The following is a 13,495-nucleotide window of genomic DNA, read 5'->3' as shown; positions in this document are numbered from 1 at the left end:
TATCCCCAGCACCTAGCATGGAACCTGGACTGCAGTAGGCACTTGATAACTATTTGCTGAAGGAAGGAAGGAAGGAGGAAGGAAAGAAGGAGGAAGGAAAGAAGGAAGGAAAGGATGGAAGAAAGAAGGGAGGAAGGGAGAGAGGAAGGGAAGAAACCACTGAGAAAAGTAACAGGTGAGTGGTCTCCAGTACTTAATAAAATGCCAAGATTCAGGACCATTTACCTGACTGGATGGCAGTGGCCCCCTTCTCTCTCTTCTCTCTGACTCTCTTGTATCTCCTGGCTCCAAGCCACCCCTTGGTATATGCCTGCAGCACAACCACTCTGCCTATGACTTCTCGCAGTAGCAAATTTAACTGCTCGACATGGTAATATTTGAGAAAAACCTGAAACGAGACAACAGTTTTAGCACTACACATAGGCTTCCAAACAGACATTCACTCTTTCCCAGCATATTTTTAATATAAATATTACAACTGTTATCCCAATCAAGTTTGTAGCGACTTGATTTTATGCGAATATTATGAACTTTTTGAAAGCAAATACAATTGCCCTCCTAAGATGGAGCCAATCTGTGATTATGGATCTAAACATAAGATGAGATTAACAGGGTTTTTAGGAGATCCCAAATGTTCTCCAAGTCTGCTTCATTTCTGCCATGAGTTCCATCTTCTCAGCTTGATCTGTCGTCTCTTTCCCCACAGCCTTTAATGGAGGTACGAACCAACAGAACTGACCCATCGCCAACAGAAGTTCAGCAGGAGAGGGACCTAGATGACCCACAGTGATCTAATCGCTGCCAAGGGACACCAGTGTTGCCATCAACACTCAGGCTGAGGCTGGCTTTGAAGGGCAATTCAAAACAGACCATAAAACCCTGGCATCCCGCAGGAATGTGATGCTCTCCCAAATGAAAAGCTACACATAAGGAGACTGCTAATCAGGGTATTCAATAAATAACACAACATGAGTCTAATGAAAAATGGACAAAACCATAAAAGATAATCATGAATATGATTTGTGTATTTGCATATGGTGCTGAAATAAGTAGCACTGAAAAAAGGGATATTTTTAAATGAGCTCAAAGATTCCATTCTAGAAATGCTAAATGGCTCTCAAACTACACACAGAACAGAAGGCATACCCGCCTCCTCCAGTCCCTGAGGTCCTGGGACTCCTGACCCAACAGCAGCAAAGATTATTGTGAAGTTGGGGTCTTGTCTGCTCCACAACTTACAGAGCCACCCCTTTCACTGACAAGAGACAAAGGTATGCAGTAGAGCATCACAGGGGACAATTTGAACAATAATGGAAGAACTACCTTTGTTTTTCCCAGCACCCAGTGATCTAATCTGGACTTTTCCAAGATAGCAACACAGTTCTCTTTGCTAGCAAGTGGTGTTTGATGTGCTCTGAATGCCAAGTAATAATACCTACAAAATAAAAGAGTAAGATAAAGCATTTTTAGTCATTTGATTCAGTAGAGTAGAATTGTTCTGGGCCCGGTGATGTGCTTTGTTTTGCAACAGTAAATATTTCTTGAGCACCAATAATAGTATACGAGGTAGTAAAAGATATACCATTTATGCTTATTGGCTTTTACCCACTTTCATATTTTTTGCTAGGTGTATTTCCCTTTTAATATTGTTTTGTAATTCATATTAAAGGCATATTTGGAAACTTTTGCATGAAAAATCAAAGTATCTAATCATTTTAGAAAGCTGAAATTTAGGTAGTTCGGCTAGTCAAACTCATTATTTAAAATGTTAGCATTACTACTATAAAAACAATTTGTAATCCCGTCATATAAATTTTGACTCTGCTTTGAAAAGTCCCATCTGAAGGAACCTGTAGATAGCACAAATGATTGCAGCCTAACACTACTGACTGCTAAGCTACACAGCTGTCTCAAGGTGTAGAATAGGTGTATTTTTTTGCTAAAAGCACTAAAACCACATTTGTCTTCTTAAATTACTTATTTTAATGAACTTCCATACTTTCAGATGAAAGAGTTTCCCCCCAAAGGGTTTTTTCTATCCATTTCTTTATTTTTTATTCTCCCCATTAAAAATACATACCGTGTTGAAAATATACTTTTAGAAAATCTTACCTTAGTTTTTCTTTTAAAAACATTCAAGGATCTTTCCTCTGCTCTTTGCTGCCATCTATAATTAAATTCAACTTCTTGGAAGCTTAGAAATAAACTTAATTTCCTTGTCCAAGGATTTTCCTGCCATTCCTCAGACAAGGCCCATCTTCTGTTTTGGAATTACGTTTAAATATAGAGCTATTTTTACTTATTTAAAAAATCACCAAAACATGTCCTTTGGCCAAATATTCCCATATCTTTCTGTTTATGGAAAAATAAACATACCCAATCAACAACTGTGTCATTTAACCTTATTTCTGTGCTACAAGATTACAAGTTAGGATATAATGCTGAATTTGCTGGGAATATTTGTATTCAGAGATCCTGGGAATGTATCCCAGGGCTGAGTCTCTGTTTCCACCTTTGAGGAAGAGGGGAAGTGGCCTCTCAGAACCCCTGAGTGGTGGCCATGCTAGGTCACTTAGCCAAGCCTAGGAACCTGCTCAGAGAAGATGTTTTCTGGAGCTAAGAGGGAGGAGGGATCACCAGGAGTCTGGCTTAGGTCTGTCTGGGCAATTCATGGCATCAACACAGATTCTTCGGCTGGGCTTATCTGGAACAGTAGTTTTAGTCATGGCTTCTCTCACTTGGCTTTGGCCAAATAAAAAGATTGTTCCAGGTGTACATAGGGATGGTGGGAATAGACCGCAAATCTATATAGGCTGAACGTCTTGGGAAAGCTGATATACTGATCGCTTAAGGTGTAACAATCAGTGGTAAAACCAGGACTCCCTATACTTTTTCCATTAGGCCTGGCCCTTTAAAACACGGGCTCTCTTGGCTTTAGTCAGTCCCGGCTTGATCATGATGACTGCTCACTACTTGTGATGAAATTTTTAAAGAGAACCTAATGAATGACCAGCACTGTCAGGGATAGAGGAGGAATGCAAGATGTGTTCTAGCTTTCCAATCAAGGATTTATAGTTTTTTTAGGTATATGAAGATGATTCTTAGCAATGTCTAATTTCTAAATAGGCAGAACATATCCTGAACTAACATATACTTTAGAACTTAACTTTGACTTTTAGTCCTTCAACCCAAATCTCTTAATTTGTTGTGATAATATTCATATCTGGCTTAGCCCAGAAAGAAATGGGTAACAGCATTGCAAAGAGGTGAAGTTTTCAAAAAACATTGAAGAAACGTATAAGTGATATGTCTATAGTAACCAGATCACAGAAGTATAATGTGTTTCCTCCACAGATTAATATGGGATTTTAGCAGGTACCATGGTTAAAAAAAAAAAAAAAGCAGTTTGGCTGAGCTCCTGTGTGTGTCAGTGTAAAGATGAAACTGAAAGGAACCAAGATAAAAGTCCTGCCAGCAAGGGGGGGCCATTTTGGGAATATCCATTGCACCCCCTTCCTGAAGCAGCGTGATGAGTTCGATGAGCAGGAAATACGCAACAGCAAAATAATCAGTGCAGAGGTTTGTCTTAAGGGTCTGGGCACTTGAGAACATTATAAAGACCAGTTTTGCCCTGAGCTGCCTCTTGTAGGTGGAACGCATCTCGCAGATGGAGTCTGAGGTCTGAGTGAAGAGTGAGAAGATGTCTGTTACTGTGTGTAAGTCACTTACCTCTCTGTACCTAAATTCCCACAGGTGGCAACGGGAACGAGATACATGGTTCTTATCGCTTCTGGGGATGATGTGCAGTCAAGACTATGAAAATCTGGTAAAAGCTATACACATTCTTTCTTAGGAAAATACTCTCAATACAACACATTGCTTACAATGTCAAGGGATCCACATAACGCCTGATGGGCCTCCAAAGACCTAAGAGAAACTTTCCCGCTTTAGAGCTCTATAAAATGCGATAAATTTCCCAAGGTCTCATCTTATTAAAGCATATAAGCTATCAAAATGGTAAATGTCCCGTTTTAAACTATCTCTGTTAAATATTGTTATTTAATTTTCTGCTTAAAATGTTTTCTTGTATGGAATGCAGGCTCTTCGAGGAAGAATTTTTAAATGTAATAGACAAAGCAGTCTATAAAGTCTTAGTAAAAGCAACAAGCAACTAGAGGTACATCCTCCTGCCTATTTTTTTCTATTTTTTTCCAATTCCTCCACTACCCCACCCCTTTGGCAACCATCAGCTAGTTCTCTGTATCTATGAGTCTATTTCTGTTTTATTATGTTTATTGACTTGTTTTGTTTCTTTAGATTACATATGTAAGTGAAATCATACGGTATTTGTCTTCCTCTGTCTGACTTATTTCACTTAGCATAATACCCTCTAGGTCCACCCATGGTGTCTCAAAGAGTAAGATTTCTTTCATTTTTATTGCTGAGAAATATTCCTCTGTGTGTGTGTGTGTGTGTGTGTGTGTGTGTGTGTGTGTGTGTTACATCTTCTTTATCCATTCATCTATCTATGGACACATAGATTGCTTTCTTCCTGCATTTAAATTATAGAACCATAAGCCGGAAGGATCGGTAAGGTTCCAGGATATATTAGTTTTCTATTGCTGCATAACAACTTGCTCCAAAACTTAATAGCTTAAAAAAACACACATTTACCATCTCGTGTTTTCTGAGAATGCAGAATTCAGGAATAGCTTATCTGGACAATTCTGGCTCAGGCTCTCTCATGAGGTTAGTCAAGACATCTGCCAAGGCTACAGTTGTCTAAAGGCTTGGCTGAGACTAGAGGATCTGTTTTCAAGGTGGCTCATTTACACGGCTAATGGCAGAAAGCCTTAGATCTTCATTGGCTTTTTGCAGGAGACCTCAGTTCGTTGCTACATGGGCCTTTCCAAAAGACTGCTTAAGTATCTAAATGACAGGGAAGATGGCTTCCCTCAGGACAAGGGATCTGAGAGAGAGCAAGGAGGAATCTGCAATGACTTTTATGACTGAGGCTTGGAAGTGACATGCCATCATTTTTTCCATATTCTTCTATTCATTTGAAGCAAGTCACTAAGTCCAGACCACATTCAATGGGAGAGAAATTAAGTTCTGCCTCTTGAAGTGAGGAGTATCAAATAATTTGTGGACATGTCTGAAAACCACCACAAAGAATCTTTGTAGATCAAGTCTTTTTACTTGTCCAAGATGACAGGTAAATGAAAAAGGTTAAGGTTATGATTCAAGTCTCCTGACTTCCAGTCATTGATTTTTTTTTATAAAGAATTCATATGAATCCAGCTAATGACTTTAATTTTTTGTGAAAGGGAGAAAAACAAAAGAGAATAAAGTTTGAAAAGATTCATAAATTTGCCTACATAAAAATAAATTTTTTCTACATTATATTAAAAATTTTTTGAGAAGAATTGGTCTCTTTCAGCTTCATTGTCTGTTTAGACAGTGATATTTTTCATGTTACAATTCATTCTTTACAGAATCCCTAACAAAATGTTATTGTTTGGAATGCAGATGTATCCCACAGCAAATCAACTTTGGTGAATTTCTTAGGTGGACATTCAAAACCTATTTAACCTACTTAATTTAAAGAATAGTACCTTTGAGGCAGAAGACAACTCTGTTAAATACACTAAGTCCTATGAGACTTAGTCCGTTATCAGCAAGAGGAAGGCTTTTTGGTCTTGTTCATACTCCATTCGGCAGAATGTGAGGGATGTATGTCTAAGAAATTGTATTGCCCAAACATTGCCCTTTCAGAATGGAGACAGGGACACAGCCTATCAGGTCTCCAGGAACTTCTATGCTTCCCCCAGAGAGATCATGACTCTAAAGAGAAGGCAAAGAGGTAGAAAACACTGAGGGGACGATGGACAAGGAAGAAGGAAGGTGTGCCTGGACTCTATTCAAGATGGGCTTCGTGTCTACTAAGAGGAAACTTAATTGCAAAAGAAAAGAAATATTTAGAAATGTTGGAATTATTGTGTGTTCTTGATCAGCTGTCAGTGAGGTTATTGTTTTTCTTGTAAAGAGCTGGGCTTGAGCTCTCCCAGAAACAATGTGGCAAAACTGAAGGCTTACACTTAACCAATCAGACTTCAGTACCTACCAGCACATGTTAGCAGACAATGCAACCAAGTCAACAGGAGTATGTAGAACAGAGCACTAAGAGAGAGCGACACACACAGAGAGAACCCTGGAGGCCTGTGGAAGGTTCCCTCAAGTATTCAGCAGAGTATTGATTGGTACATACATGAAAGGAAACTACCCAAGGCTGGGGAAAGAACCATAAGAGAAGATTAGAGGGAATAGTGCCTGTTTCTATCAGCCAGACTGGTTAATCTCATAATTCACAATGGATAGAATACTCAGGAGGGTCTTACTGCAATAGTGAGGAAATATTACTCCTAAGCACGGCTTTGCTTCTACCTAACAGATCTTAAAAACAAGATCCAAAGGATAAAACAGTTTCCAATTAATTTAAATTCATTCCAGAACAAAGCACAAAGATATTTATAGCAATACAAAAATATCCAGCATCCAAAAAGACAAAATTGACAATGTTTGGTATTCAGACATGCAGAAAAATATGATCCATAATAAGGAGAAAAATCAACTAATCAAAATTAATCCATAAGTGACACCGATATTAAAACTAATATAGAAGATATTAAAACAGTTATTTTAACTGTATTCCATATGTTCAAAAGTTAGAGACAGAGAAGATATGAAAAAGACCCTAACAGAACTTTTAGAAATGAAAACTACAATGTCTGAGATGAAAAATATACAAAATAGAAATAGCATCAGTTGAGACATTGCAGAAAAAAAGATTAGTGAACTAGAAGATATAACAATAGAAAGTACACAAAATGAAAAACAGAGGACAACAAAGAATTTAAAAAATAAAAATAGCAATAGTGAACTGTGGAACAACTTCAAGTGGCCTCAATTCGTGTAATTAGAGTCCGTGAAGAGGATAAAAAATAAGGAAACAGAAAAAACATTTGAAATAATGGCTAAAAGTTTTCCAAATTTGATGAAAATGATAAATTAACAGATCTAAGAAGCTCGATAAAGTCAAATCCCGCCCCCCCCACACATACACACAAAGCAAAACTTAAAGAAAACTACCAAAGAGCATCATAATCAAATTGCTCAAAACCAGTTATAAGAAGAAAAATTTTAAAAGCAACCAGAGGGACGTCCAGATGGCTCAATTTGTTAGAGTGTGAGCTCTGAGCAACAGGTTTGCCAGTTCAATTCCCACAGGGGCCAGTGAGCTGTGCCGTCCACAACTAGATTGAAGACAACTTGACTTGGAGCTACTGAGTCCTAGGAAAAACACCTGTTCCCCAATAAAGTCCTGGAAATACACACTGTTCCCCTTTCCCAATAAAATCTTTAAGATAGATAGATAGATAGATAGATAGATAGATAGATAGATAGATAAATAAATAAAAGCAACCAGAGAAAAAAGGCAAGTTATATACAGAGGAACAAAGATAAATATGACGGTAGAATTCTCAACGGAAACAAGGCAAATGAGAAGACAGTGGAGCAAAATCTTTAAAGTACTGAAAGAAAAAGAATTCTATACCCAGTGAAAATATCTTTCAAAACCAAAGGCAAAATAGAGTCTTTCAGACACACAAAAGCTGGAAGAATTCATCACCAGATGACCTGAATTATAAGAAATGGTAAATGAAGCCCTTCATGAAGAAGGAAAATAACACCAGGTAGAAACTGGGATCTACATAAAGAAGAGTACCAGATGGCAACCACGATAGCAAATACATAAGATGTTTTTATTATTATTTAAATCTTTAGAAAATATACTTGACTGTTTAAATAAAAATAATAACAGTGCACTGTGGAGTTTATGACATGTTAGATAAGTCAAATGTATGACAATATAAAATAAACAGCATAATCATAACGGCAATCGCATAAAGGCAAGGAGAAGAAAAAATGAAGTGAACTATTGTAAGATTCTTATACTAATTGTGAAATGATACAGTATTGCTTGAAGGTAGGCTAGGATAAGTTAAAAATGTATACTGTAAATCATAAAGTAACCCTTTAAATAATAAAACAAAGAGCTATAGCTAATAGGTTAACAAAAAAAAAAAAATGAAGTCATATAAAATAATAAATCCAAGAGAATTAGAAGAAAAAGAAAAAAGGGGAACAAAAAACAGTTTAGGCTAATAGAAAGCAAACAATGAAATGATAGATTGAGCATAGCTATATGAATAATAACATTAAATGTAAATGGTCAAAACACCCCAATTTAAAGGCAGAAATTTTCAGATTGGATAAAAGAGAGAAAAAAAAGATCAAATATAGAGATAAAATAAGTTAAAAGTAAAAGTAAAAGATATACCATAATAACACTAGTAAAATTAAAACTAGATTAGTTATATTAATATCAGATAAAGTAGATTTCAGAGCAAAAAACAAAATATTACCAGTGGTAAAGAAGTTTATTTCATAGTGATAAAGAGATCAATTCATCCAAAGAATCTAAAAATCCTAAGCATTTTTGCACCTAATAACAAAGCTTAAAAATACATGAAGCTAAAACTGCAAGGAGAAATAGATAAATCCCCAATTATAGTCAGAGATTTCAATACCCTCTCCCAATAATTGATAGGACAAGTAGGCAAAAAAAAATCATCAAGGATATAGAAGTCATGTACCAACTTGACCTGATGAACCAACTTGACCTAATGAACATTTATAGAACATTGCACCTAACAATAAGAGACTACTTATTCTTTTCAATTACATATGAAACATTTATCACAATAGACCATATTCTGGGCCATAATATATTAAAAATTTTCAAGTCACACAAAATATGTTCTCTGATCACAACAGAAATAAATTAGAAATGAACAAGAAGATATGTGAAAAATTCCCAAATATTTATCAACAGACTTCTAAATAATCTATAGGTCAAAGAAGAAATCACGAGAGAAATTAAAAAGTACTTTTGATCAAATAACAATGAAAACATAACCTATCAAAATTTGTGGGATACTGCTAAGGTAGTACTTAGAAATTTATACCATTAGACACCTATAATAGGAAAGAAATATGGTCTCAAATACATAATCTCATCGTCTACCATAAATTAGAAAAAGAGCAAGTTAAACACAAAGTAAACAGAAGAAAGGAAACAATAAAGATCATAGTGAAAAATAATTGAAATAGACAATGAAGGAAATTAAAAGCTGGTTATTTGAGAAGATTAATAAAATGGGTAAACTTCTAGCCATACAGAAGGAAAAAAAATACAAATTATCAATATCAGGTATGAGATTAGTGATATGCTATAGATTCTACAGATATTAAAAGTAAGGGAATATTGTGAACAACTTTATGCCATGTTAACAAGATAAAAGAGAAAAAGCATATGATCTTAATAAATGAGGAAAAGCATTTGACAAAATCCAATATCCAACCCTATTTAAAAAAAATAAAACTTTTCAACAGGCTCATACTACAAGGGAACTTTCTCAACCTGACTAAAAAAAAAAAAAAACTATCTACAAAAAGGCCTACAGCTAACATCATATTTAATGGTGAAAGAATGAATACTATCCCCCTAAGATTAGGAACAAGTCGAGGATGTTCACTATCACCACTTCTGTTCTACATTGTACCAGAGGTTCTAGCCAGTGTAATAAGACGAGAGAAAGAAATAAAAGGTATCTCTATAAGCAAGGAATGGCATTGTCTTAGTCTGAAGATGACACAATTGCCTATGTAGAAAATCCAATGGACTCTACAAAAGAACTACCAGGACTCAAAAGTGAGTTTAGCAAGGTTGTACTTCTGTGTATTAGCAACAAATAATTTAAAATTGAAACTGAAAAAACAGTATCATTTAGAATAACATTTAAAAATGTGAAATACACAGAGATAACATTTGACAATAAATGTGCAAGACTTGTTCACTAAAAACTACAAAACACTGGCCAAGAAAAATTAAAGAAGATCTAAGTAAATGGAGAGAGATACTATGTTTACTGGTCAGAAAAATTAATAGTCAGCATTTCAGTAAAGCAAATTACCCTTAGTCTGGGTGGGCCTTGTCCATACAGTTGAAAGAGTTAAAGGAAAAGACTTTGGTCCCCTGAGGAGAAAGGAATTCTATCTCCAGACTGCCTTTGAAAGCAAAACTGCAACAGCAACTCCTGTTGGAATTACTAGCCTACCAGTCTGCCCCTGCAGATTTCTGATTTGCCAGCCCCCACAATCACATGAGCCAACTTCTCTCTCTCTCTCTCTCTCTCTCTCTCTCTCTCTCTCTCTCTCTCTCTCTCTCTGTCTCTCTCTCTCTTTCTCTCTCTCCACACACACACACACACACACACACACACACACACACACACACACACACCCTATTGGTCTGTATTTCGGATAACCTAATACAGTTCCAGTTTCGTTCTGTCACTTAGACACCACTGAGTAGAGACAGCCAACTGTGGTGACAAACTTCCTGGAATGTTGCTAAAAATAGAGGCAAGTCCTGTGTAAAACCATGAGCTGGTAGAAGGCTGTCTTTCCTCTTCATCATTTTTTTCTCCCTTTGTCATTGAACTTCCCAAGTTTCCCACAGATTCTGGGCTTCTGTACGGCACACTGAGTGGGGGTCTAGGACATCCAAATCCAGCTGTTCCTCCTCATGCTCACAAAGAGATCTTCCTTGTCCTGTCAAAACTCCCTATGCCCAGGCATTGCTGTAGAGCCATCTGTGCAAGGGACTGGATGGCTCCTCTAATAAACGGTTAGATCCTGAAGGCAACTTAGCATCATCAGTAAAAGTCTTAGTTTGTACAATGGAGAAAGTCAGAGAGAAGGCAACTGGCTCAAGGTCACAAACTGAGTATGTAGAAGACTTGAGTCTTTCCCAGGTCTTCTAATTCCAAGTTCAGGCTCCTTTATACTCATCTAAACCTGCATCTACTCCTAGCTCTAACTGTATACACTTGGTGGTATCTTGGACTCTCTAACAGGGACCTTTGATCTTCCAGCACTTTCCAGCTCGCTGGAACTTGTGAGTGTCTCTAACGATCTGGAATATTGGCTTTTGACTTAGGAGAAGTGTTGACTTCCTATATTGGAACACCAGCTGTCAAACACTCCTTAACACATGTGTGAGGGATCGAGACAATATTCTCTTTGGATTAGTGTGTCAGTAAGGCATTGGTGTTTCAATGAAAAACACATATAATGCTTTAGCATACCTTTCTTGTTTATCAGATTCTAGCCTTGTTCATCTTCTTTGAGCTATTTTGCAACTTTTTCTAAATCACAGGTAACTGATAGGTACATAAATTCTGGCTAGTCTGGTGATGATTTTAATTGACTTCCTCCTTACTCTGAAAAAAAACAGTTTTGTCTCCATTTGCAATTCATCTCAACATTCTTTTACTTCATATAAGCCTGTGCTGTTTTGATTTTTCCTTTGAACTGATTATAACATCTGCCTCATATCATATGAATAAAATAAATTCTTTAAACATATTCATCTTTATATCTACATGTGAGTCGTGATTTTATCTTCTTTTGAAAATTACCTTTTAAGAAGAAGAAGAAAGAAGTGCAAAGATTCAGGCTGTAGAGGTTTGATCCAATGGAGTATAAACACGTGGGTAAGTTGAGGCAGGAAGTCCTCACACTGAGGTAGATGCAGTGCTATCAAAGAGTTCCTGAAGGGTTTAGTAGACTCAGAAATACTGTCACTTTTCTATTTATAGCCTCTGAAATGGATATATTGGTTAGTGTAATGTGCTCATGTTGGAGTTTACTAAAAATGTCAAACTGTTTTTAAAAGTGATCACACCAATTTATACCCTCATCAGTAGGGTATGAGAGTCCTGTCACTCTCTATAACCATGTCAATTCAAGGAATTGTCAGACTTACTGATGATTGTCAAAATAGGTGTAGAATGGTATTTAATTGTAGCTTAAATTTGCATTTCCTTAATTACTAATGAGGCTGAACTTTTCCTTTTGTTTGCAATGAAGTCCTCTGACAATGACACCTTTTGACAGTGGTCACTATATACGATGAATTTAATTTCTCTATGTTTTTTGTAATGATTACTCATACTCCTGACAGGAGAGAGGAAAGAAGAGAGAGAGCTGAGAGTCAACCATTTTAGACAAAAAATTGCATTGGCCTTGCAGATTGCTTACATTTTTGCAACCCCTGACATTTTAAATGTGCACCTCTCATCTTGGTCATTTTGCTCCTGCAGTTTTACATTGTCGGGGAAGGATCTCCATCTTTTCAAGATGCTTTTGAAATCCCAACCTGTAATAAATGACCTCTGCTTTGATTCATCCCTCCAGTTTGAGTTTTGTACTCAAAGGCACGCAAACATCTGTCCTGCTCAGTGGAGATTTGCACAGTCCTCAGTCAATAGTGAGATCTTTTTAAAAGGTCAATTAAACAGACGTTCTTAATTTACTTTGAAAAAGAGGCCCTTAAGCAGATACTTTGCTTCAGGACGAATCATTCATTCTGTATGTTTTTACACAGCTTTCATATAACCATGTTGTTCCCATTCATCACTTTCTAAATTGGCTTTTCATCCCCATTCATTTTCTCATTAAATAAAACTTTATTTATGACCTACTGATGTGCCAGGTACAGATGGAAGTGCTAGAATGACATGAGTGAGCAAGACAGACCATATCCCTGCCCTCAGAAACCTTATATTCTAGTGGGGGAGGCCAACATTAAACAAGTACATAAAGGACATCATTTGGGGTAGGGGTAAGTGCTATGAAATACAATAAATCAGGGTGGGGATGGTTAATGAATCTATTTTGGGCTATATTTTGGCAGACAGATTTTAGCCACCAGGATAGTGACAGAACTCAAGCTATGTCATATGAGGAACTGCTGACGATGATGGGGCATTGAGCTTAGAAACAAAAGGACTTTATAGGGTCTTGTAAGGGAGATAAATGTTTTCCTTGCCCTTCTTAGGGTCCCTGGGTGGGTCTGAAATTAGAAGACTGACAAAGACTGATTTACAGGAGAAAAGCATACACATTTATTCAATATATGTTTTATGTCACAGGAGAATTCATAAGGAAATGAAGACCAGAAGAAATGATGAAACCTGAGTGTTTTCATGCTAGGTTTGATAAAGAGCGAAGAGTTATGGAAAGATGTGATGGGACAAAGTGTATGAGCTGAGTGTGGTAAACTGGAAGAAACTTAGCAAGGCCTGTTCGTTCAGATTCCTCTCTGGCCCTTTTTCTTTGGCGATAAAGATGTTCCTTTCTTCCAGGTATAGGGAGGCCACTTCTCACAAGAGGGTTTTGTGACCTGCTTCAGGGGGTCAGCAAGTCCTTCCTACACATGCTGTTTCTCAAATTCCTCCAGCTTGAAATATTCCATATGCCAAAGTGTCGTATTTTGAGGTGTGTGTCCTAATCCCTGTTAGTGTCT

General features: G+C 36.9%; 1 protein-coding gene across 1 annotated transcript in view; it reads right to left on the bottom strand.

Annotated features, from left to right (window-relative positions):
* MYO3B (myosin IIIB) overlaps positions 1-13,495 on the bottom strand; it is a 387,431-nt gene that overhangs the window by 137,596 nt on the left and 236,340 nt on the right. Inside the window, exons 25-26 of the mRNA XM_088794000.1 lie at positions 1,324-1,435; positions 226-388 (exon numbers count right to left, since the gene is read on the bottom strand). Of these exons, the coding sequence (XP_088650126.1) occupies positions 226-388; positions 1,324-1,435 (275 nt within the window). The remainder of the gene's footprint in view (positions 1-225; positions 389-1,323; positions 1,436-13,495) is intronic.

This window comes from Rhinolophus sinicus, chromosome 17 (genome assembly GCF_057876585.1).
Source record: "Rhinolophus sinicus isolate RSI-liver-muscle chromosome 17, RSI-T2T, whole genome shotgun sequence".
Lineage (NCBI taxonomy): Eukaryota > Metazoa > Chordata > Mammalia > Chiroptera > Rhinolophidae > Rhinolophus > Rhinolophus sinicus.
The sequence above is the reverse complement of the archived record's forward strand: the minus strand, read 5'-3'. Positions and strand labels throughout refer to the sequence as shown.